General features: G+C 42.9%; 1 protein-coding gene across 4 annotated transcripts in view; it reads right to left on the reverse strand.

The window, feature by feature from the left end:
- The window catches only part of LOC144773622 (transient receptor potential cation channel subfamily M member 2-like), a 1628848-nt gene that overhangs the window by 11905 nt on the left and 1590457 nt on the right, over positions 1-26486 (reverse strand). For all 4 annotated transcript variants that reach the window (XM_078658771.1, XM_078658770.1, XM_078658769.1 and 1 more), the window contains one exon: positions 5052-5162. In XM_078658771.1, the coding sequence (XP_078514897.1) occupies positions 5052-5162 (111 nt within the window). The remainder of the gene's footprint in view (positions 1-5051; positions 5163-26486) is intronic.

A 26486-nucleotide genomic window follows, 5' to 3' on the forward strand; every position in this document is an offset into this window, starting at 1 on the left:
TGGTTTGTAGTGTGATGATGGCCAGTTGCTGCTTGGGTATTCTCACTTGTTGTTACTGAAGGGGACAAGGACAGGAAGGACCTGGGGGTAATGTCCTGTTACCTACCGGTAATCTTCATTACTCCTGGTCCTGTTGTCCTCGTCCCCTTCATTACATCCTCCCTCCCTCCCAGACTTACGGGCCCTCATCTTGGGCTTGGTGGTTCAGGAGGAATGCTAGGATAGGGTAAGTTTATGTACTCCCAGTGGGAGGGGAGGGGTAGTGCAAGCATTCCTTGGTTCTTTTTTTCTGTCGTGAGATAGGATTATCTCACATGTTGTTACTGAAGTGGACGAGGACAACGGGACCAGGAGTAATAAAGATTATCGGTAAGTAATAGGGGCCCGGTTCACAGAACTAACTTAAGACAAAATCCTAAACTTATTACCATTTTGGTATGCACAGTCGGCCATCTCAGCTTCACATTGCACTTTAGTTAGGCTTCAGACATGATTCTAAATACCAGTCAGAGTTGGAGAATCATGAGCGCCAGCATTATGATCACCAGTGCAATACTGTATGTACTGTGTTCGTCTATCTGCGGTGCCCTGCGCCAGAATGGAGGCATTGGTGCCTCTCCAGTCGGTCGGTCGGCTGATTCCGCACTATTCAAGGCAGGATTGTATGCATTCAAAAATATACCGGCTATTAACATTTGTTTATATCCACATCAATCTATCTGTATTCACTTTGGTTTCCGATTCTGTATATTTTATGTATCAGTCAGGGATCATTACGTGCAGCTCTAAAGCATGGTTAAAGTACTTTCTTCGTTATGCCTGCAGTTTGCTAGTATGTAACAATGAGGGGGAAAATACTGGCTTTTTGGGATTGTTTTTAATTATTTACTAACTGGTACAGTAAAATACCAGTCATACCGGTAGAAAACTGGCCAGGTGGCAACCCTATGTCAAGGCCAGTCTCCAGCAAACATTCGCAGCTGCCTTAGACTGTTGTCTGAAATGATCAAGAGGCCCCCAGCCCAACCCAAAGAGTCTCTCAGAATTGCAAAAGTCACATCTCTGTGGGCTGCAGTTCTGTAGGGACAGGGAAGATGTACCGTATTGACACGGGACGTCTCCAGCCCAAGAGGGGATGAGACATGTCTGCTCCATGCACTCCTCCATCATCATTTAAGCGACTGGCAGTTGTGCCCAGCCCATCTGCAACAGAGGTGTATGCTCTCATGATATATACTACCCATGCTTTCTGCCCCTTTCCTTCATGCACACCTTGCTCTTGTCTAATAAACTTTTTCGCCTTTATGAGCTCTGTCCATAATTTGTTGCCCACTTTGATCTGTGCCTTCTCTTCCCTCTCTGTTCTTGTGCCGTCTTTCCCTGTCATTCTGTTCTTCCTCTGTGCTCTGATAAAGTGTCACTCAAAGTGTCACACATAGTGCAGGAAATGTCACACATACGCACTTTGAATACATAAAAATGTAACACGTGGGCAAACTGAACTTGCCAGCTATGAATTATCATAATGTATTAGCAGGCAGCTGAGATCATCCACGCGGGGGCCTCTCAAGTCAAGTCAAGTCAAAATGTTAAGTTTAATTAGATCATTGATCTCTAAACCACAAGGAATACACATTTATTTTAAAATTCTTAGAATAATTCCTAAAACCACATATCGTTTCCATATGTACTTATGATGTTCCATATCCTCCATCATAGTTAAAACCAATTTCATACAGCAATAAAATACATTCCAACATCCTAAGGGTAGGTCGACTTCATTAAAACCTGTTTTAAAATATTAAAAAAATAAAACTTAATTCTCCATTCTTCATTACTTGATCTAGTCCTCCATTTCCTATTCCATGAACAACTTTTTAACAGCCTGGATAAACCTTGCCACCGCAATGGCAATATCAAGGTAAAACATGTCTGTGAGGAGCTCAACTGCTTGCAGACGGGACCTAATGCTATATTTTATAAATAACGGTCGTAAAAACTATTTTCGCTGGACTACTAATTTTTGAAAGTCTATTAATATATGCAAGCAATTACATTTCGTACCAATCCTGCATGTGCATCTACCATCTAGACCCAACAATTCCTTTTTAATTTTGTCATTTGACCGAGCTGAGTTAATCTCAATTCTCACACTTAAAAGTTTCATTCTAAGCCCCCAATTTGGCAGGGTGTCTAAATAGGGATACCAATTTTCTTTCCTCCAGCTATTTATTAGGGATTGCACTGATTTTATTTTAACAGATACTCTATATCGATTGATTTGGACAGTTCCTTCCCTAGGAGTTTAAGCTCACTCTTTGACTTTGCAATATACCAGGACAGCAAATCCATTTCCACTTTTAATTTATCGCAGATGGAGTACAGTTTCTTTCTTGTTTCATTCGCCCACCTAAGTTCACTCTTCTGGATCTCCTCCATACACCATTGTGACACTTTCATCCCTTCTCCTGTTCCCAGCCGTTTCCAGATCCTTAACAAACCTACTTGTACCTGGACATCCCACGAAGTCACATCTAGCTCTAATCTGATTGACTGTAACATTGATGAGCTAGGTAATGACAATAGTGCTTTTAAACATGTCCCCTCTTCTCTGTTCCAGGTACTTTTCCCACCTAAACATAATATTTCTGCACCATATTGCATTTGTGGGGGGATCATTGCATTGAATGCCTTCAACAGTGGTCTGTGGGACATATCACCATAGCTACTGTTGACATTTTTCAGCCCGCAAACTGAAGCTAGGGCTTTAACTTTCTGGGCCTCCAGGTGCGTAGTCCATTTTAGAGACTTGTCAAACCATATCCCAAGATATTCATAATGGTTAACAATTTCTAATTTCGTTTGCCCCAAAGTCCAATTACATTTTTGATTTCTCTTACCGAAGCACAGGATTTTTGTTTTATCCATATTCACTGTAAGGCGTTTAAAAGCACAATATATATTGAACGCATTTAACTTTCTTTGCAAACCCAGCTCCGTTTGGTCTAAAATTACTAAGTCGTCCGCATACAGCAAACAGGATATATGCTTCCCACTAACTTTTGGGCTTGTACTTCTATCGGTCATCAAGGAAGATGGTAGGTCTGCGAGAAATATTGAAAATAAAAGTGGGGCTAGAATGCAACCCTGTCTAAGGCCATTGTTTATAGCTATTTCCGGGGTCAAACCCCCTCTTAAATCTTTAATGACCTGTGCCCAGTTCTGTTCATGCAACACTTGAATTATTGCTAGGAGCTCCTTCGGAATATTATACCTTCTTAATGTTTCCCAAAGGCACTCCCTATCCACAAGGTCAAATGCTGCACGGAAATCAACAAAGCAGCAGTATAAACTGCCCTGCTGTTCAATAGATTTACCTGCTAATGCCCATAGGGCAAAGCAATGATCTATAGTTGAGTGCCCCTCTTTGAAGCCTCCTTGTTCACCGGTACGATCGAATCTGCATCCACCCAGTCTTTTAATCTGCCCAAAATTATTTTCGAAAATACTTTCACTCCAATATCTAGCAGATTAATTAATCTATAGTTCTTAGGATCATTCCTATCACCTTTCTTGTGCAGAGGCCTAATAATAGCCCCCCTCCAGGATTTTGGAATAATCCCTCACTCCAAAACAGCTAAGAACATCTTGGAAAGAAATTGTGCCCACCAGTCTAGCTGCGGGGGCCTCTCACATCCTGTTTGGTACCGTCAGACCCCACAGCAGCAGTTTTCAGATCTTCTTAGAGTTTCTAATTGCCCAAATGGGTGTACTTCCTGATATTTAGGTTTCCCTCGTTTTCATTGCTTGGTTTTGAACATGAATAGTGATTCACAGTCATTGAATGTCACCCTTATTTACACCAAAATTATGAAAATGTCATGTCACACAAGTAATCTAAAACCTTGACAGCTATGTTTCACAAACCGCCCAGACACTTCAGTTTGTCTAGTCTCCTACTTGCACACATCCCTCATATACAGAAATCCAGATGTGTCCATCTAGCCTTCTTCTACATAGCTCCTAAAGTGTGGAACAACCTGCCACTACACATAAGAGTCTCATCATCACTTCTTGAATTCCTCAAGAAGCTGACTTGGCTTTTGGAGCTGTCTCACTAGGCTCTAGGTTTGGGTAGACCCTCGCCCGAGATGGATACTCTTCCATGTGATAATGCTCTCTACAAAGCCACAAAACATAACAGATTATTACACTTTTATACACTATCTTTTTTTTAAATTTCAACATGCTTCATTAATTTTTGACAAGAGCACATTAGCAATACTGTTACAGGGTTGGCATAGGTTATTCCAATCGCTTATGACATTATGAGTTTGATCATTATACAGCACATCAACTACATTTCCGAAGCAATATTTTGAAAAACATGCATTGCTGTAACTTTACTGTAAAGGGAACTGTTTACCAGGTAATCAATCATTATATTGATTATAATTGATGCACAAAGAAACACTTCACAAATTTGGATTTTCTACATAATTGGAGTGTCACTCTACGAACTAGATTCCATAAGTTCTATCTGACCCTCTGTTCTAGGTCAGGCCTTGCTTCTCGCCGGGGGACAGTCTGTTTAAGTGCATGGTTCTGTTTTTCGCTATTTCAAGTTGCTCATCTTTTCTTAACGATGTTCATGCAAGCAGGCAAAGCTACTGTCCTATTCTTTGCTGCTAACCACATCCTGTATCTTTGCATGAACCACTGCCCTAACACTCTGGCTCACACCGCAAAGAACAAGTTACTTACTTTCGGTAACATATTATCTGGTAGAGACTCTATCTAGCTGCAGATTCCTTACGCCTGGGAACATCAAAGGTAAGGGATCTACAGCTAGACGTTTCTAGCAGATAGGTCATTAGATGAGCAACACAGTTGATTTCCTATGTGAGGCCATGCAACAAGCTGTATTGTGATTTTCCATTCTGGTGCACTAAATAATAATGTCCCAAATGGATGAAAACAAGACAGTCATACAGAACCAGCTCTATTCCAATTCACAGACCCTCATGAGGTTCACACAAGGAAGATCTTACCAATTCCAGGATATCCCGGGAAAGTGAGATTTCAAAGTTCACATTCACTGCACGTGTCTCAACCCACGCGTCATCTGTGTTTCTGGGGTCATCCAGGTAACCTCTGTACACCTGCGGGGGTCAAATCAAGATATAGTCTGGTGTTACATTGGCAATAACAGACCTAAGGACTGGGTCCTCTGGGCATCCGTCTTGTTTCCCCCCTCACCTGGCTCTTCCCACTCAGTGTTCTCCTCTTCCTTCTAGTGTCAGCGCAGGCGTTGCTGCTTCTAGTCTGCTTGCATCACCTTGTCTGCTCTCATCGCTGCATCCTGCCTGCTTATATCACCTTCAGTGCTGTCAGTGTTGTCATTGCTGCACCCCGCCTGCTTATATCACCCTCTGTACTCTCACTGCTGCGTCCAGTCTGCTTATATCACCTTCTGTGCTCTCACAGCTGCATCCTGCCTGCTTTCATCTAATGATTTGCCCTAATCTCAGCATTCTTGCTGCTTTTATGTTCTACTACACTCTCCCCCTTGCATACAGTATGCTTCTATCTTATTTTGTGGCCTGAGTAGTGAACCGCGCCTGCTCAACGTGTGACATGTGTCCTCATAGTGCAGCATGTCTGTGTCCAACACCTCTTGGGCTCTTGTTCCTATCATCTAGCGTGCTCATGATTCTGTCTCCTTATTTCATCTCTCATTCCTGACTGTGCCATATTGCCAATGCTCTTCGGTATACGTCCTTCCTGTTTACATTATGAACTGAGCTCTTGGTTCTACACACTGTCTGCTTCTATCACTTGTTTTTTGCAGTTTGTACATCTGACATCTTCTGCTGTTTCCTCAGTGTGCTGTCAATGTTCCCTGTGCACGTGACAGCTGAGCCATTTGCTGTTTCACTGATCTCTGATTTTCTACTCATCTGCTCATTAGGTATATCCATTCGGAACAGTCGTATGTTACTGCCTTCGTCGTTAAACGTGGGGCATCTACCCACTGGTCAGTGGTCTGCCTATCAGCAGGCCCTCTCGAGGCACACCTCCCATTTCCCACTGTCCTCATATCGCCTGTATTCCCTTCATCCAATACCTGATGGCCAGGCGCCTCCCCTTCAAACCTATCCCAATGCTTCTCTTCCTCCGCACTCACCTCTTCTCCATCATGAATGTCCACTACATGGTGATTACAGAACTATCACTAGCATCTCCCCATGCCCAAGCCCATGCACTACCCCCCCCCCCCCCCAATCTAATATGTGGACGCTATAAATGCTGGCCACAGATCTGCCCATCAGTAGCATTTCTCAGTGATCATCAACCATTTCACTTCCTCCTCCTTTCTCTGCTAGCAAGTCCTGCCTGTCCATCAGTAGGATCTCCTGAGTAGCATCTCCCACTGCACTCATCTCTGTTCCATCAAGTGCACCCAATACTTGTAGTTATAGATTATCACTCCATAGTCTCTACTGATACTCACATTTAACTATACTTATGATTCCTACATTCCTGTACTCTGTGCTTGCTGGTTATCAGTCTCTCCTTCTCTAGTATTTCCTCACGTTCATCTTACACTACTATACCCTGCCTTGTTTACTTGATGGTCACAAGTTTATCAATCTAGCAGTGCTTGTTTCCCAGTGCACGTGTGTTTCCATCATTCTCTGCAACCAATATCTGATGGTCGCAGTCATGCCCATCGCTAATATCCCCTGGTGCCCATCTCTCATTTGCCTCACCTCTGCTCCTTCTACTTGATGTAGCATATTGATGCTAGTTGCACCATGACCTAGGTTGTTGGGCAGACTCTGAACAGGAATTGCGTAATATGAGGGGGATGTGTTAGGGTGTGGTTTGGCAAGTGTGACATAATTGGTAGAGTATGAACGAAGGTTGGTGAAGAAAGACATGTTCAACCGCAGCTTCTGTGTGTAGTGTAATCTGTTTGCATGTTCCAGGGCTGGAGAAGACGCCTTGCTTGCTTGCTGTTGTCTGGCTGACTAGCTCCTGGCGATGATCATTTCCCACTGCACTCATCTCTCCTTTATCCAGTACACCCAGTACCTCTCTCCCTCACCATTTGGAGTTCATGCCTCTTCTCTGCTCCACACATCTTTTCGCACTCTCCCGGTGGCCATATTATGTATACAGCAGTTTCCTTGATTACTCTGGGTGCACCTTTAAAAAGGTGAGTCCAGCGCAATCAAGTAAAATGCACCCTTTTAGGATAAATGGGCTGCCCCCATGGCAGCCGTGAACTCATGCTGCCCGCAGGGCAGCACATTCAGGTGAAACATGGAGCACCTCCTTTGAAGCCATTCTGTGTTTTCACCTGCACTTTAAAAGGGGATTGGATATCCCCTTGCAGGCAGGTGCAGTGAGTGACTGCATTCACCTGCAAAAGGATGTCTGGCCTTGATAGCTTATTTGCCTTTTCCCCTGCGTCTGTAATACAGCGGGGACACAGGCGCAAAGGGATTCCCTCCTCTATGCAAATAAAGGAATGCCCTCTGAAGATAGTGCCGACGCTTTATGTGGGCCAGCGCTATCAGTATTACAGAAAGGGATACACTAGCGGTTTTGGCCCCTTGTGTAATACCAAAGGTCCCCAGGGGGACGCAAAGCGTGTGCAAATGCCCGTTGAGCCCCCCAGTGTACTTCCATAAAATGACCCCTGGTCTCTCTTTCTGCTTGATTCTGGTGTCTCAATGACACCTACCCAATATCCCATCACATACAAAGCTCCTCTCACTGCCCCACTCCTATCGGACCTTCTGACTCCTGTTCTTCATTTCTCCATTTTTCTACTGCAACCAGTTTTAATGAAATAACATTTCAAAGACACAACCAATTGTCACATGACGTCTGCTAACTTTGTGTGTGCTCAGCTTAACTGCCATTGCTTGTTTAAGATCTCTGTTAAATTATGATGAAAACTACAATGATCCTCAAAGAATGAATGAGTAATTTATTCCATGATAACTTAAAATCATTACAGTAAAAAGTTCAAACAATTAAATTTAAAATACGTCTTAAATTCCAGAGTGCTTCATTAAAACCTAACAATTTGAAAAATATGACAAATTGTTTCTTGTCCCAGTAACTTGTTGCTGGATATGGTTTTCTTTTGGCAAACTTGAAGCGGGACGACAGTGATGGTTTTGCAAGTGTTTTTTAATTTTTTTATTTCACATATTTTATCAAAACATTTTTTTACTTGACCATCTTGGCGGTTCTGTTACAGGGTGAGCAGTGTTGTTTCAGGCACATTTTATACTTTGATATGTAGTGACGTGCAAGTCCCAAATGTTTAGCTAACCTCACCAGACGGTATTTGGAGTGTTTGATTAGAGGTCTGCAATAAAGTTCCAGTGCTTTGGAAAGGTCCTACAAACCAAGTGTAAAGCGACTGTAGTTTGTTATTAACATGACACTCTTATTATGGGTTAGGGTTTGGCCGAACCCAGCCGCTAAACTCTGTAAGGACATGGGGCAGATTTACAAGCCCCTTGCGCCTCTTTTATGCCGCTGTGGCGTCAGTTTTGTGACGCAGCGGCGGCACAAAGCCAGCGCCATGCTGCGGGGTATATACAATGTGACGCATCTGGGAGATGCGTCACGTTGTATGCGTCACGTTGTATGCGTCACGTTGTAAAGCCCTGCGCCACATGTAGTCGTTCTGGCACAGGGTGGGGGCGTTCCGGCACAGAAATGCCTCCTAAAAGTGGCTTAGTGAAATCTACAAGATTTCACTCAGTCACTTTTAGGACCATGCTGCGTCAAAACCCTGCGCCTGCTTGAAGCAGGCGTATGGATTGACGCAGCATGTTAGAGATAGGGCACCCCAGAGCCTTGCTGGAGCTGCATCACGCTTTCGACGCAACTCCAGCAATGCACCGCCTTTCCGGCGGGGAATGCGACATGCATCTGCCCATCCGTGCGGCACGGTGCGCCGCATTGTAAATGCGGCACATCAGTGGTGGCGCACGGGTGGGCAGATGCATCACAACTCTTCTGGTGCATCCCTGCTGATTAGCAGAGATGTGCCAGAAGTAGTAAATCTGCCCCATTATATCTAACTGCCTGATGCTGAATAAGGCTTGCGCCATTCCCTGGTTGAGTTATATACAAGATACCCCTGGTTCCCTTGGCTTATCCGGATGGTTTATTAAACCTAGTCGCATCCCTAAAAATGCCAAGATGGAGGTGAAAACACTTTTTAAGGCCCACTGCGCAAATATTAGGTTGTAACTTGAGTTATCCAAATTGCCTGTGTCGCAGTGGTATAGTTTTCTATACACAGATGACTCCCCTTTGTATTTGTTGCTGGATCTGTCAAGATGGGAGCGGTCCCTCTTTTTACGTTTCAGAACAGGGACAATTTATTGGTCTTTCCTTTTTAAACACTTTTTAGATCCAGATGGGAATTTAGTTTCCTGCTGTCCCTGTGATAAGTACTCTGCACAATCACTATTGCACGTTATGTTATTTTGTAATTTGCACAGCATAGCACAAAAGCACTTTTTAAGACCCCTTTCAAGGAATTCAGGCCTTCAACGATACAGACCAGCCCTCTTGCACCTACAATCTCTGTGCTCATCCGAAATAGTTTTTATTTTCCTCACTTTTTTTAAAGCAGCACTCAGGGCTATCTTGGGCTAGTCTGTTAGATCTGTATGCACAGTTCTGACTTGTTACAAAGAACTTGGCAGGTATGCTGAGCTTATAGGGGACAGTAGGAGTGCATGAGGACCCGCTTTGAGGTTTTTGATCTCTCTATATCTCCTCCTTATCCCCCGTCAAACGCAGCTCCCGCCCTTAAACCTGTAATTGTGCACCAAAATGTGATATTTGAGGTACTATTTGATGTGTCTTTCTTGGATTTTATATGTTTTTTACGTACCCTTTTAAACAGTTTTTTATCAACTTATGACTATTTTAAATATTTATGTGTGATTACAGCCGCATACAATATTTCTATGTACTTTTATGGCCTGTTGTTTTTAGACCAAATAAAGTTATATTGAATTGAATTGAATATTAACATTTCTGTACAGCCATATGCGGACTGTGCAGAATCGAACGCCCATGACGGTTTTGGTTCTGGTCGACTTTAGAGGGTCATACAGATGTGGGCCCTTATGGAGCGTGAGGCTCGTCTAGTGATTGATCACTCCCAGCTATGGGAATTTTGCCTTTCAGTAGGGAGTGGGTGTGTTGTACAAATTTCCTGAACTTAGTCATGTCTGCTACAGTGTCCTAGGTGTACAGGAAGTGGACGGCTTTGTTGGCTGTGCCAGTGATTGGCCTCAGTAGTGTTCGAATGGTCTGTCGCCATACGGGGCAGCATAGAAGTATGTGGGCCAATGATTCCCTATTGTATTTGCACATTCTGCACTCGGTGATGCACCCAAGGGACTTCCAGGATGGGTACAGTCCTCTTAACGGGAGCAGGGACAGCCTTGCTGCTAAGGTTTGATTTAGATCCGTTTCTCCACAGCATGGCTGAGATGAGGCTTTGTTGTTTGAATTGTTTGAGGCTGTTTCGCAGTTTCATGGAGATCGTTTACCTGGAGACTATGCAAGTCTAGATCATGAGACTGAAGACATAAGTGTTTTTTTATTATCATTTTAATGGATGTACGGTAAATTGTATTTGGGTCCCAGCTCTACATGGTTAGTGACAGGGGTTCCTTTGCTGCCATGAGGTTTATGAACCAGGGGTTGTTCGGTCTGGCGAAAATGTTTTCAAATCAAATCAAAACAAGCTTTATTCGGTATATAGATATATATCCATAAAAGTATTCTACAATAAAAAAAAAACATTTCATCATATAAATACAAATTCATATCGCAGATTTTCTCAAGAGCACATTTCTTTACAGATGTAAACACTATATGACTAAGTATTAACAGGTATAGACAAATGTGGGTTACGTGTCATCACCAGGGGTCACCAAAATACACACAATTAAATATTAACATGTTTAAAAAAAATTCTGTCTAATCAGGCTCATAATTTAGCGATTCCAAATATGTAAGATCCTTTCTCCCTTTGATTACCATCTGTGTGGAAAGGATAACCGCGTTACATATCAATGCCTCTTCCAAATTACAGACATGATTAAAAGCAGTTTTATAAGTATACAGCTTATTAATGATAAAAAGTGGGCGTAAAAACGATTTTCTAATGTCCCTGTAAAGATTACAAAAAAGTATAAAATGCAAAGTACTCTGAGGGGTTTTACCATCGAACGGGCACTTGATTCGATTTTGCCTCCACTTACCCATCTGTGGGAAAGCTACTTGGAAGTGGAGCGTACTCAGCTTTAGTCTTGTCAAGTAAAATCTATTCTGTACATTTCTTGTAAAGATGAGATACAGTTGGGTCCCAGAAACAATCAGTCCTTCACAATAGACTTTAATGCTTGATCTTTTGCTAAGTTCGGCGACCCTCTTATTTCTCTAGATTGCAATAAACTCCTCTTGAGCTCCATTTTACTATGGGTCTGGATGCTTACGGGATCTTTGAGGGTAATTTCCATGTTGCACTCTGCTAATAGACCACCGATATAGTGCAACCATGGTATATTCTTATAATAGTCTAATTTAAGGCAATCCAGAATTACTTCTTTAGTAAAATGGACTTATTCTTTGGTCCAGATTCGATGCCACAATATGAGGGCCGCTACATTAATCAGGTCACTCATATGTGGTACACCTAGCTCCTTATGCACTATATAGGTAGCTGTTGAGTTTGGGACCAATAAAACCCTTCTCAAAAACGTATTCTCGAGGGTTTGTAGTGGGGAGATATCAGCCATACCCCATAGCGCTCCACAATAACAAACCCCCGTGATACACTTGCTCCCGTATAGTTTTAATATCTCACATACAGGCTTGTTTCCTATTTTCTGTGAGAATCTAAAAAGAGCCTCACTTGATCTCACTAGCTTTAATTTACAAGAATTTATATGAGCAGTGCATGGTCCTTTGCTATTAAAAAGTAACCTTAGATAAGAGAAGGTAGATGTCCTCTCAATAGGAGTTCCCCCAACATTGTGGTTTCTACATTTTGTTTTCATTTTCTCACATGTTATGACCAATGTTTTGTTCAGGTTCATTTTTAGGTCCCTTATGGTCATGAAATTTGTAAAATTATCTATCAAAAGTTGGAGGCCATTTGCAGTCCTCAATATTAGACCTGTATCGTCTGCATATGATAAAACTGAGGTAACATGTTTATTAATAACAGGGGCATCAGCTTGCAAGATGTGGATTAAAAAATCAACACCATTAATATGGAGGGAGAATAAAAGAGGAGCGAGGACGCAACCTTGTCTAATTCCTCTAGTAACCTAAAGTGCGTAGATTCCCCCTTTTGGCCATAACGTATTTTTGAAGTTAGGTGGGCCTATATCTGTGATAAAAAATGTATAATATCCCCGGGGCACCCATCTCTGCTAAAGTTTTCCAAAACTTGGCATGATTTACCAAGTCGAACGCACTAGAGAGGTCGACAAAACAGAGATGGAGTAAAGCTTTTTTGGCCAGTGTGTATTTCCTTATGAGCAACTCGAGGTTCACGCATTGCTCCACCTTTCCAATACCCCTTCTAAAACAATACTGAGCATTCCAATCTGGCTAACAAAACTCTGCCCAATAGTTTGGAGGTGGAATCCAGAAGGGATATTGGTCAGTAGCATTTTGTGCTACATCTATCCCCTTTCTTAAATATAGGGAGAATCACGCTTTCGGCACAAGTTGATGGTAAGACCCCATTAATAATAGCACTTAACAAGTTAACTAAGATAGGTGACTGGAGTTCTTCATCATGTTTTAAAACTTCAGTTGGGACCCCGTATGGCCCTGCAGCCTTCCCACTTGCACTATTTTTTAAGGCTGTATTGATCTCTCCTATGGTAATTAATTCTATCCTGGGATTATTTGCCGAGTAATGTAGCGATTTTCTTCCATTTTGAACGACTGTTGTGAGGGATTAAATATATTTTCAAAATTAATTAACCATTCTACTGGTGTAACTAATTTGTCAACCCTTGCAGCATCTTTAAACAGGGGCTGATCAATAGTTTTCCAGAAAAGGATCGAGTTCTTTGTCTCGGCTGCTTGGATCATATTATCCCAAGCAATATCCCTTATTTCTATTTTTCTTGACTTTAAGGCTTGCTTATAGTTCTTCCGAAGGCAACAGATTTTTTTCCCTATCCTTTGGTTTACATTTTAATTCTTCCTCCAGATCCCTATTTAATCTGGAACAGTGATGGTTAAACCAGCGCGGAAAGTCATCCCTATTTTTCCTGTTCTTAATTTTCAATTCATTAGAGATTGAGTCAGAGATATTTTGGAAGGCTGAAAAGATATCTATGTTACTAGAAGATGTATCCAGACATTTTTTTAAATGGTTCTCATTTTAGGAGATGTACTCTATAAAATAATTTAGAGTTTAGCGTTAATAAAACAGGGTGATGATCAGTTAGCAGACTGGATTGTATAAAACAGTCTTCAACCAAACGCCCACAGTTTCTGGATAATAAAAAATGGTCAATACATGAAGACGATCTGGACCCTTCGTATGTATGTTTAACGCAAATTCCTTCATGTGGTCCTGGCTCCATGATTTCCAGATTAAATTTAAACATATCATGATTAATGGATTCGCCATATAGATTATGTGGGAAATTAGAAATCTGATCACCAACTTCGTCTTCGTAACCACATTGGTCCCCTATAGTGTATGCACATAATTCACAATTAAAATCCCCTGCCCAAATCATGATATTATCGTCCCTTAGTTCTTTCAAGACTATATCCAATTCTACCTCTAGTTTTAAAATTACTTCTTTTCCTGTATTAACAAAACTATTGTTATACAAATTAATAAGTACAATATTCTGCTTACCTTCAACGGTAAAAACTAGGAGCTGAAAGTACTGTGAGTTTAAATAATTTTTCATTAGGGTCAGAGGTGCTAATATAGAAATTAATACTGCTAGGCCTCCACTTGCTTTCACAGCCTTAAATGGTGTTGCATTAGTAAAAAAAAATTAAAACCATTAATGTAAAATGCTTCTGTCGCCAAGGTTTCTTGTAAAAGAATCAAGGAGTAGCTGGATACTTTTTAACCAAAATGGATTTTGCAGTTTATTATTGACCCCTGTGAAGTTCCATGACATCAGTTGTAGTATCCAAGTCAATCGACCTCACTACAGCTTCTAAGGGGAGCAAACCTATTTGGCATAACTGCTAACCTAAAATTTGCAGGGGTATAGGTTCACTCTACCTTTATGGAGGGGTAGGTCGGGACTATATCTATAAAAATATCCAAGGGGTAAAGCAGTAATGCCCTCATTACGGTCATCATATCTCCAGGAATATTGTGCCGAAACCTCTTCCAATAAACGTCCTACCGCTTCACGGTGGCCAAAATTTACTACAATACAATCCCCTTCACATAGCTTTTCCCCTTTACCCACCCAGCTTACTCTTCTTAGCATGATAATTTCTTGGAATAAAAGCCTAGAGCTACAATGGGTGTTATTAGAGAACCAGTGTACTACCTGGTTCTTCAATGAGTCCCAAGATTCAATAGTGTTTTCACAAAGTTTTGAGGCATTTTTTAAAACAATAACATAGGGGGTAGCTTGAGGAGGCAGGCTAAAGGGTCCCCCCTGGTGCGGCTTCGGCTGATAATGGCTATCAATCAGTTGAGTATTATTTCTCCCAGTTTTCAGATTGTCATTTATCCTGTTGGTAGCTAGATGTAATCTAGAAGTTCCTGGTACTTCCTTACTTTGAGATACAGGGGGCTGATGTCTATTAGTCGCTGCTACTATACCACTAACACCTTGCTCATTTTGCTGTGATCCCTTGTGCTTATCCTTTCTATTAGGCGTAGTTCTCGGGCTTATATTATTAGTGTTTGTTGTCGGCAGAGCTGAGACTAGTTCCATTAATGTAGAGATATCTTTTTGCACAGTTTTTATCTCAGACATGACTTGTCTCTCGATGGTGTCTATCTTCCCATGTAGCTTTTTAATAAGAGTCTCGATGCCTTGCATGTGTAGTGCTGTGTCTTCAGTACTTTTCAGGGAGTTTCTATCAACCTGCATTGATGTCTTCCCTTTTTTTGATTTCTTAAGGTTGCTTTTTAATGGGGCTTGTGCAGTTTGCTTCTTACACCTCTTTGCAGGTGGAGAAATGGGTTCTGCTGAATTGGAGTTTGATACTACCGATATTTCAGGTGAAATTGTGAATACAAAGGGTCCAGCCCTAATTGCAAAATCTGTCTTAGGGTTAGAAGGTAGGTCACAAAAGTCAAAGCTGTCATCCGTTGGATTGCTATTTGTCCCACCAATTTCAGTGCCCAAGGTCTGTACTTCAAACTCAAGATCAGTACCATCTTCACAGACCTCCACCGCAACAGATTTACTCTCTCTTTGGGCAGCGTTTAATGCTATTTTAGTTGCAGCTAATTTCTCCTCCACCTGGACAATCTCGTTACAATGCCCATTGCACTGTTCAAGTAATTTGTTATTGGTGCAGTTTTTACCGTGAGATTTCCCTTGTTAGTTACTGGCAATTTCCTCTTTCCCATTTTGCTTGTTTGCTTATTATATCCTTATATCATGGTACAAAATCACAGGATTCCTTAATAGGAAGTCTTACCGGTGATTTGTGACTTTCAATTGCGGTATTAAGAGGGGTGGCCCAGCCCAGCCTCATCCAGGATCCGATGGGCCCGCCACTGGCCCGAGCTTTGCCCGCCCTTGGCCCAGGGCCGCTGCTCCGCCCACACTACGGGAACCCGCTACGTCTTTTGAAGCGCTTCCTGGTGCTTTTTTGTGAGGCACGTAACAGTGCGCTTCAGGGAAAATGCTGGAAGTTGTACTCCCCTTGAGCCGTGAGCACCAATTAAACCGAGCGGGGACAGCAGCAGACAGGCATTGCGGTCCCCTTGGACTGATCAGTCAGCAGGCAGGAAACAGGTGATCAGTGGAAGGTAAAAAAACCAATGGGACCTGAGGAGCGGGAGCCCGCGACGGCTTTTGAAGCGCCTCCTGGCGCTTCTTTGTGACGCACGTAACCGTGCGCCTCAGGGGAAATGCTGGAAGTTGTAGTCCCCTTGAGCCGTGAGCACCAATGAACCGGGCAGGCACAGCAGCAGACAGGCGTTGCGATCCCCTCGGACTGTTCAATCAATCAATCAATCAATCAGAACATTTGTCGAGCACGCTACTCACCCCTGAGGGTCTCAAGGCGCTGGGGGGAGGGGTGCTGCTACTGCTCGAACAGCCAGGTCTTGAGTAGCCTCCTGAAGGTTAGTAGGTCCTGGGTCTGCCGAAGGAGGATGGGGAGGATGTTCTAGGTCTTGGCGGCTAGGTGGGAGAAGGATCTGCCACCGGTGGTCACTCTTCGGATGTGGGGGACTGTGGCGAGGGTGTGGTCGGCGGAGCGGAGCTGGCGGTTCGGGGTGCAGAAGGTGAGTCGCCTGTTGAGGTATGCTGGTCTGGTATTGTGGAGTGCCTTGTGTGCATGGGTGAGGTGCTTGAAGGTGATCCTCTTGTTGACGGGAAGCCAGTGCAGGTCTCTCAGGTGGGATGTGATGTGGCTGTGGTGAGGGATGTCGAGGATCAAGCGTGCTGAGGCCTTCTTAATGCGTTGTACATGTTTCAGGAGTTTGGTCGAGGCTCCAGCGTATAGGGCATTTCCATAGTCTAACCTGCTGCTGACGAGTGCCTGGGTGACCGTTCTTCTTGTTTCGGTGGGGATCCACCTGTAGATGCTGCGGAGCATGCGGAGGGTGTTGAAGCAGGAGGACGAGACGGTGTTGACCTGCTTGGTCATGGAGAGTGTTGAGTCGAGGATGCACCCTAGGATGCGTGCGTGGTCGATGGGTGTTGGTGCTGCAGCAGGCAGGAAACAGAAGATCAGTGACAGGAAGAAAACCAATGGGACCTGAGGAGCGGGAGCCCGCAACGGCTTTTGAAGCACCTCCTGGCACTTTTATGTGACAAAGGTAATGCCTGCTACGCATAGTTAACCGATGGGAGAAGTTTGGCCCATATCACCCTTCACATTGCTGTTGTCATTGGACTATTAAGGATGGCATTTAGCTTGCAAAGGGCGTACATTACCATCTTCCCTTTTGACCACATGTTGCATGAGGTGCTGTCACTTTTCAGTAGGTCGACGTAGTCCTGGCTCTCTTCGGAGCCCTTTCGTATTTCAAAAGTAGCCTAAGACTCTTGTGCAGTCCCTTCTGTAATACCGATAGCGTTGGCTCACTTAAAGCGCCAGAGCTAGCTTCAGAGGGTGTTTTGCAATTGAGTCAATCCCGTTGCCTCTGTGCATGCGACATATTACAGCTGTGAGCGCAGAGGCAAAGAAACTCTCGGGAGGCGTACTAATTGGTTATTACGCCCCTTTGGGTTTTTGCAAGTCTGAGACCGGCTTACAATTTGGGACTGGCCCATTGAAGTGAGAAAACCAACTTCATACAACAAAAATGCCACAGCAAAAAATGCACTTTTAACAGCTAAAACAATATCTGGAAGTTAATATTTGAAGCCTGATAAATGTCCATTTCATTCATGAAAAAGTTTACATTTTCCGGCATGTATTTGGTGTTTTGTGATATTTCTGTCTTTCTGTCTCTCTCCATACCCTCTGCCTTTAGTGTGGGGCTTGAGGACATAGCTATCTGCTGGGTAACATGTAATAATAAAAAAATGTCATATGCAGAATAGGTAAAGGTGTTGGGCTTTGCCCCTGTGTCAATCTTCCTTCTTCCAGCATCTTGATTATGCAGCAGTTGTGCTGTTCTGCATAAGAGATAGTTCCCTTGCTCATTTTTTGTGTGCAGTTTTATATAGCTCGAACCAGACCCATAGCTATTGGAGCACTTTAAACGAGCACCAATTACATTACACAAGGACACATTCATTTTTGGTAGGCATGGGGAAATTATGTGATATGCCAGAATCACAGAATGTGGATCCAACACCGAGACTCGAACCCGCCACATCCTTTTAAATCATTCATGTAGACCCAATGTGAAATAGTGTAGAAAGAGGATTTTCATGGTGGAACTGCATGACAAATACAGAAGAAACCTGTGTTACATTGGGTTGAGTTCCTGGACACTGCATGTTCAAGTCCTTGCTCTTCAGCACATGCTCGGTATAGTGAACCTGCCTGGTGGCGAACTATCTGCTCTCATCCAGCACACTGTAGCATCAAGCAACCTGCGGGTGAATGACACTTTGCTGCTTATGTGCACAGTGTGTACCCTCATGCCAAGGAGCATTGAGACAAACACCAACTAGGGCGAGCAGCTGTAAGAACTACTGTGGAGGTGTCCATGTGAGGCCAGAGGCTGAGTTCTGGAGCAGATGGTGAATGGCTGTGAGCACTAAGGTGCCTGGGAGGAAGGAGCTCAGGCTCTGCTCACTGGTGTAACTAGTACTTGTTGATGCCAGTAAGCACAACAAGATACTTGAAAGTAAATAAGCAGACAATCTGGGCCATTAATACCCCCCCCCCCCAATCTTTGTACAGACTCATAATAACATGCAGGCCATCAAGGCTCAGAAGTGGAAGAAGAAAGTTGCTATATTGTGGTTTAAATGATAGTACGCCTTCAACCAATACCTTATTGAAAAAACAAAGGTGGTGGAGAAGTAAAAAATCCTAAATACCAACAATAAAATTACCCTCCTCACACACTATCAATCACACACTACTGGAAGCACTTTTACCTCCCTTAAAGACTCGTAATCACACACACACTACCAGTAGCACTCTTAAACCCCTCACAGCCGAGCAATCAAACTCTACCAGAAGCTATCTTCAGCCCTCACAGACTAGCAGTCGCACACTACCAGAAGCACTCTTACACCCCTCACAGACTAGCAATCACACACTACCAGAAGCTATCTTACAACCCTCACAGAGTATCAATCAAACACAACTGGAAGCAGCCTTACACCCCACACAGACCAGCAATCACACAACTACCGGAAGCACTCATATACCCATCACAGACTAGAAATATTATAGAAACACTCTTTCATCCCTCACAGACTAGCAGTCACACACTACCAATAGCACTCTTAACCTCTACCGCGCTAGCGGGTTTTCCCGCTGTGCGCTGAAATTTGAAAATCGCGCGTAACGTGACAAAGCCAGCTCGTCATCCGCGTAGCGCAGGTAATGCCCATGACGAGCTGGCTTTGTCATCAGCGCTGAAGGGGTTAAACCCACCACAGACTAGCAATCACACACTACCGGAAGCAATCTTCAGCCCTCACAGATGAGCAATCACACACTACTAGAAGCACTCTTACACACCTCACAGACTAGCAATCACACACTACTAGAGGCTATCTTACACCCCTCAAAGACAACCAATCACACTCTACGTGAAGCACTCTTACACCCCTCACAGAGTAGCAATCAAATACTACTGGAAGTAGTCTCACACCCCTCACAGACTAGGAATCACACACTATCGGAAGCACTCTTACACCCCTCACAGACTAGCAATCACACAACTTCTGTAGGCACTATTACACCCCTTAGAGACTAGCAATAATATAAAAACACTCTTTCATTCCTCACAGACTAGAAGTCACACACTACTGGAAGCACTAGTACACACCTCACAGACTAGCAATCACATTGAAGTACTCTTATATCCCTCACAGACTAGCAGTCACTCACTACCGGAAGCACTTTATGACCCCTTGCAGAGTAGCAATCACACACTACTGGAAGACTCTTACACTCCTCTGAGACTAGCAATCACACACTACCGGCAGCTATCTTACATACCAGCAATCACACACTACCGGATGCTATCTTACATGCCTTATGGATTTGCAATAACACACTTCCAGAAGCACACTAACACACCTAACAGATTAGTAATCAAACACTATGGGAAGCACTCGTACACCCCTCACAGACTAGCAATCACACACTACCGGAAGCACTCTTGCGTTCTTCGCAGAGTAGCACTCACACACTACCGGGACCTATTTTACACAAATCACAGACTAGCAATCACACACTACCAGAAGCACTCTTCCACCATTCACAGCCTAGCAATCACATACTACTGGAAGCACTCTTCAATGCATCAAAGACTAGCAATCAAGTACTACCGGAAGCACTCTTCACGCAGAGTAGCAATCACACACTACTGGTGTTATGAACCCCAATGTACCCCAATATAGGCCTAGGTAGTTACACAACCTTTTTCATCCTTCCACTGTTCTACAAAACAGGTTTGGTGCTGACCTTTTTACATAGTTAGGTGCTGCAAAAATGTTGTGTGTTTTCTCCCAACCCTAGCCTAATTTATTATGCATGAGGATTCTCAGTATCACAGCAAGACAACTATCTTCTGCATAATAACTCTGTATAAGGGTCACCTCTATCGTCATCCTTGCCTAACATACCCATAGTACATTTCTAGGTAGAACCCCTGAGAGTACCTTTCAGATATATAAGCACTACATCTTTGCTAGGCACATCAGAGGAGAAAAAAATGTCCATGCTGATGCAAGACGCTGATGTCTCTGCATACAGACACTCTAGCATGCAGTGGTCTGACTTCCCTCGCAGGGTGTCCATCTCAAGACCAAGACAGGGTCCTTCGTCTCTCCCATCCGGTAATGGGGTTGGCTTTATCCCGAGAGGATTCTTGGCTATACACCTAAATACACACTAAGTACACTTAGGTACATCTAGTTAGGGTTATCATCGTCGGAGCACACATTATTACTGTCATGTATCCTAATGCGTGCATTATTTTAGCACTATGGTAGAAATCTACCTTTTTTTTACTCTGCTGGTGCTTATAACCGTATATATCTGTTTCCCTCTCCTGGTTGTTGCAGCACATGTATTTTATACTAGAATGACTCAAGTTCAATAAATACTTATTGAAAAAGTCACTGTGACAAAGTGGGCATGAGTGGCTGCGGCAGTATTACATGCAAATGCAGCGGAGGACGGTGTACAGGGAGGTGTGATAAACATTTTTGAAAATGTCTGAAATGCACTTACTTTAAAATGAGAAGACCTTGGAGTCCTAGCATTAGGTGGGACTGTTAACTTTGTGGTCGAGGCACACGAAGCATTCAGAACGGAGGTGTTCTATTCGTGGATTAAATTCCCACCGGCAGAGGCGCGTACACATACAACTCATTCTTGCATTCCAGATGAAATTCCAGAAGGATACAATGCACAGAAGGACTTAGAGGTCCTGTTAGCGTACTAGGAACATATAAACTGGTTTAAAGGCACCCTCCCACACACCAAAGTAAAAGTGAGACTCGGTCCGCTCAGCAGAAACAGAACGACTTGGCCAGTTCTGGCTACTTACACACCACATCCAGAAGTTGACACATTGCCAATAGCAGACTTAAGTCCACTTCACAAAGAAATAATAAAACTGGATAGGACAGAAAATAGCGCTATTAGAGGCAATGCTTCCACACACAGACCCACAAGAAAAACACAGAATATTAACAATTTGCTTGCCAATGGGGCTATCTCCCCCGATACAGGATTGTACCACAGTTTTTGCTGCCATCTATACCAGGACTCATGGCACCTCTTCAATAGCAGTGATACCAGAAGTATTAAGACAAATACAGAATGAGTATGGAGCAGAACCTGCTCTAAACCTAGGGATGAAATTAATAAGCAATTTTTTCCCAGGTTTCTACAATTATGTTAGCAAACACAAAAGGGGAGGCAGCAGTGGTGGTCATAGACCAACGCCTGTGGGAATGCACTTCTGCACCACAGGAGCGGAATTTACAAAAATTATCGAAGATATATAGGACGAATTAGATAGAGATCATTTGGGAGCTAGATTTATGAAACCACAAGTAATGAGTAATCCTGAAAAGGATAACACTAAGCAAGCACCAGAATCTTCTAAGAAGAAATAAGATAATAAACAACAGAGGAATAAGCAGAATGCATCACAATCACAGGGTGGGTCTCCTCAACAGGAGCCCTCTGACAGGAGGTATAACCTAAGAAACCGTGATAACATTTTAAAACCTGACAGGTATCAGGATACTGATACACATTGCTCTCATTCCTTTCAGGTTTCATCAAAAAAACTCAGAAAGAGAAAAGGACGGTCAGAGCACAGACCAGAAGAGCGAGCTAAGCCAAGAGACACACATTACACTTCAGACTATAATATAAAAAAAGAATACAAAATTCAAAACCTCAATTCAAAAAGAAAAAGTAGCAGGGCTTAAAATAAGACATGCTCAGGCTGCTGGGGTCTCTACTTCTGAGTGGAGAATGAGTTCTGAGGATGCTAGACGGTACAGCAAGTAACAATAGCTCACCAGAACCTGATGGAATTTTTCGTGACAGTGATTTCGAATGAACATATCATGGTGGAGACACCTGATACTAGGGTAAGTGTCCCACCCCAGTTATACAAAAAAACACTCCATATGGAGGGGGAAATACCCAGGAGAGTTAAAAGTCTCTTTTGGGAGAACCTGTCTTTTGGATTCAAAATTCTTTTAGCAGAAAAATATTGGCCGCCTGAGTTTGTTATGGACTGCCCAGAGGGAGAAAAGGTAATTTGACCAGCCTTGCATGAATGGGTGGTAGCATTAGCTCCTGAATTATACCGCAACCGTGTAGGGTAGGACGCTGAGTCACCTCACCATGAAATCCCAGTAAAAAATATTCAAACTCCACAGAGACAGTACCCAATAAAACATGACGCCAAAAAACAAGAGAGATCTTAGCTCAACTTAAATACCAAGGTGTGATTGAAAATTGCATCTCTTCTATGAACAATATTTTGTTTCCCATAGAGAAACCTGAAAAATCATACAGTCTAGTTTTAGACTACAGGCAGAAAACATTTGCAGTACAAAATGCACAAAGTGCAGCATTAATGAATAACCTAGTACGGAAAAATACAAAACAACACTAGATGGATTTTTTTGCCAAACAATAGCACCTGAGAGCAGATATTTGACAGCATTCTTAGCCCTAGGCCCTAGGCTCTCAGGATCAATTTTGTAGACTGCCCCAAGGGTATAGGAATTGCCCAGGGTTGTTCTCTGCAAGGGTATCAGAGTTACTTCAAACTTTTGATATGGAGGCATTGTCCTATGTAGATGATATTTATCTGATGTACGATGAATTATTGGATCATTTGACCAGGGTGAACAATGTAATTGTGGGGTTCGCCTCTGAGGGCTACAAATGTAACTTTAAAAAATCAAAAATGTAACATCTCAATGTCCTATTTTTGGGTTATGAACTCTCAAATGAAGTGAAAAGCCTTGCAGCAAACGTTTTAGAAAAGTGTGCACTGCTCCAACCTCCAAAGACTTTGAAAAACCTGCAATCCATTTTACTATTCCTAAATTTTGACAGAACATACATTTGGGATTACGCAGAAAGAGTGAAACCTTTCTATCACTTAATTAGATCTGATTTCTCAGTTCAACATTGGACACAGGAACTACCTTTCTCCGTGGCTGAGTCACCGTCCACAGAATGGTTAATTCATGGCCATATAACATTGCCTGTAACAACATTCCACTTTGCCTAGAGTATCAGCAGGTAGGCAGATATGAAGCATTAGGTAGGAAACACATCCATGAATCCTGAGAGTTACCTTACAGATTTAGATGCAGGAATGGGGACACTGAAGTTTTTCTCAGCGGCTCAGACTGCAAGAATTTGTTAAGTGGGTCTCTAATTTGTCAGGATATTATGCTTCATGGAGCTTGCAATGCTTTGGTTGGAAACCTTTATTGACACTAGAAAGGACCCCCAGCGGCTTTGATACGTCAAGTGTTCAGACTAATCTTGAACTGGAATTATTTGATGTTGAATGATCAAGGTTGTTACAGGATGCTGCCGGGCATGCATATCTGTTCACAGTAAGTTCCAGGGTTACTTGTGTGCAAGTATTGTTTCCCCCGACCCACACAGTCAGGGAGGTGTCACTATGGCCTTCATTGAATGTTTCCCTTATACGGTTTGCTTCTCTGAGCAGACTGAAAGCCATACTGTTACAGAAGTAGTTGGCCTTAACCTCAGCTGGAGAGACATTTGATCTCCAGGCTGAATGGCCTTCAGTTGAGATACAGGCTCTAGTCCGAACTAACTTCCCGATCCACTTCAGAGAAATGGTACATCCTGGGGGCGTGGTTTTGGCGCCGCTCTATGATGGCAAGACAGCACGGAGCTCCGGTGAGCCGAAGAGCCTTTATGTGAATTGAGACCACTTCCAGCGCTCACTGAGGGATGAGATTTGAGGTATCTCTCTCTCAGGATATGGTAAGTTGCTGGAGCTGTTTTACATTTTTCGCTGCAACATTTATGAGGCTTTAAAGACAACAAGGGATTTCTCAATATCCTGAGGTGGCAGCCACCATTTTGATTACCAAGAACGTTTTTTTCCTCACAGCTGAATCAGCCCTTCTTGATTTCCTTTTCAGAAGGTTCTGAAGCCTATTTTCAATGCTTAGTCTTTTTTATGCCTCTATGTAGTTGGCACATTTACTTTAGGAAAACAAACATGTTTACCTCTTTTTTTTGTGACCTTATTTCTCAGAATATGTCATTTTTGAGAAGAAGTTTATACATTATAACTTGGATGGCTTAAATATTTCATTAAGGTAACTTTATTCTTTATTATCTACATATACAGTGTCTCAGCTGATTTAAGCGGTGGACCCTGTCATTTCCTGTTATACCTCGGTGCGCGCTACTCGTTTAGAGTTGAAACCGTCTTTTTCACACAGTGTGCCTGATTTTGCTATTTCTGCTTTTGAAGGTTCAACTACTCAATGCTTCCCAAACTCCCTTTTTCTCTTTTGTGGGCAGACTAAGGAACCTTAAACTATCTGCTTCCACTGTTGTGCCATCAGACTCAGACTCTACTCATAACGAAATGGAGGACATTTCTCCTCAGAAGGCTGACCATACACCAGACGCCATTCCAAAAACACAGCTCCCTAGCAATGTTGTGAATGTATCTAGGACCCTATTTAAATATTCCAGATTCATGCCCTTATGTGGTTATAGCAAATCATATCCTTATAAAGGCATAAGAATCATGTCCATATTTAGTCATAGCAAATGCAGTCCAAATACGGCAAGGCTACTCCCATAGACTCCTAGAAAGTACAACGCGTTCTTTAAACAAACCAAGCCTCCAGCACCCGGGAATTCCCCCTGCTTTTGTTTTGATTTGTGCAAGAAATCCTGGAGTCCAGAAATAACTGCCAGTTCTTAGTGACGTCTTATGTCCTACCTTACGTTAAACACGGCAACTTTCAGGTATAAATATACCAACGTTGCCTTAAGCAAACACACGGTGGTTTGGAGCAGAGCAGCTATCTACTTGCCTGAAGCCCAGCTGATGCGAGAGCCGAAGGAAGCCGACACTCCCATTGACGCACTGAGAGCAACGCTGTCTTTTCTCCTGCCGAGAAATCCAGCTCCAGTGCTTCCAGTCACCCTTGCGGGTTTCTGGGAGATCGAGTCCTGAGAACAAGATACAAGACCTCCTTCATTCTATAACCAAGGTACGGAGCTGATTAAATCCTTAAGAGAATTCTTGATGCAGATTCTTGGCAAAAAACTAACTTAACTTAAACTGCAGCTGACTTACTCCTTCCCACGTACTAGGCTTAGGTTAGGTACACCGGGGTAGGCGTGTCTTAGAAGTTGAGTACGTTTAGTCAATGATTTTATGTATGTATATATTTTATGTAATTTAAGTATCATATGGCTCAGAAACCATATCAATGCTTTTACAGTATTATTTCATAATACTACGCACTTTACTTTATGACAAGTATTGCAATTGTGGCAATTCACTTCTCTTGCACGAGAAAGAGGACTGCTCAATAAATAACAACTTTTATTGAAAACGCCCGTCTCTCTATTTCTCTGCACTCTGGTGAAACTAAGCATGCACGATTGACTGAGTGAAATAGCTGTCTACTCTTTTCACACAACTCTGGAGCTATACTCCTTGTTTTGGGGGGAGCAAACTTGTCATGTTTATGCGGTTGTCAGAAACTAATCCCTTCTTATCTAATGAGGAAAGTTAACTCCTTCCTGTTCATTCGAGAAAGCTTCTAGTGACCTCTGAGCTAGCTGGCATTCATAATTAAGTCTAGCATATTCAATAGAGACCTAGTCGACCTCAGTCCTACGTCTAAACTATCGTTTGTGTTATTCCAATGCGCAGAGCCTATTGGGAATATAGGAACCACACTACATGGCGCCCAACGTTTGGTAAGGCGATAATCTAACGCTAAATACCAGAGTAACTCAGTCGTGCTTTTCACACAGACCCCTTTTTCCCGTAAAAACTCCAAAAGACGTCTGGAGTGGGTAAAAGGTTACTATCC

Source organism: Lissotriton helveticus, chromosome 8 (assembly GCF_964261635.1).
Source record: "Lissotriton helveticus chromosome 8, aLisHel1.1, whole genome shotgun sequence".
Lineage (NCBI taxonomy): Eukaryota > Metazoa > Chordata > Amphibia > Caudata > Salamandridae > Lissotriton > Lissotriton helveticus.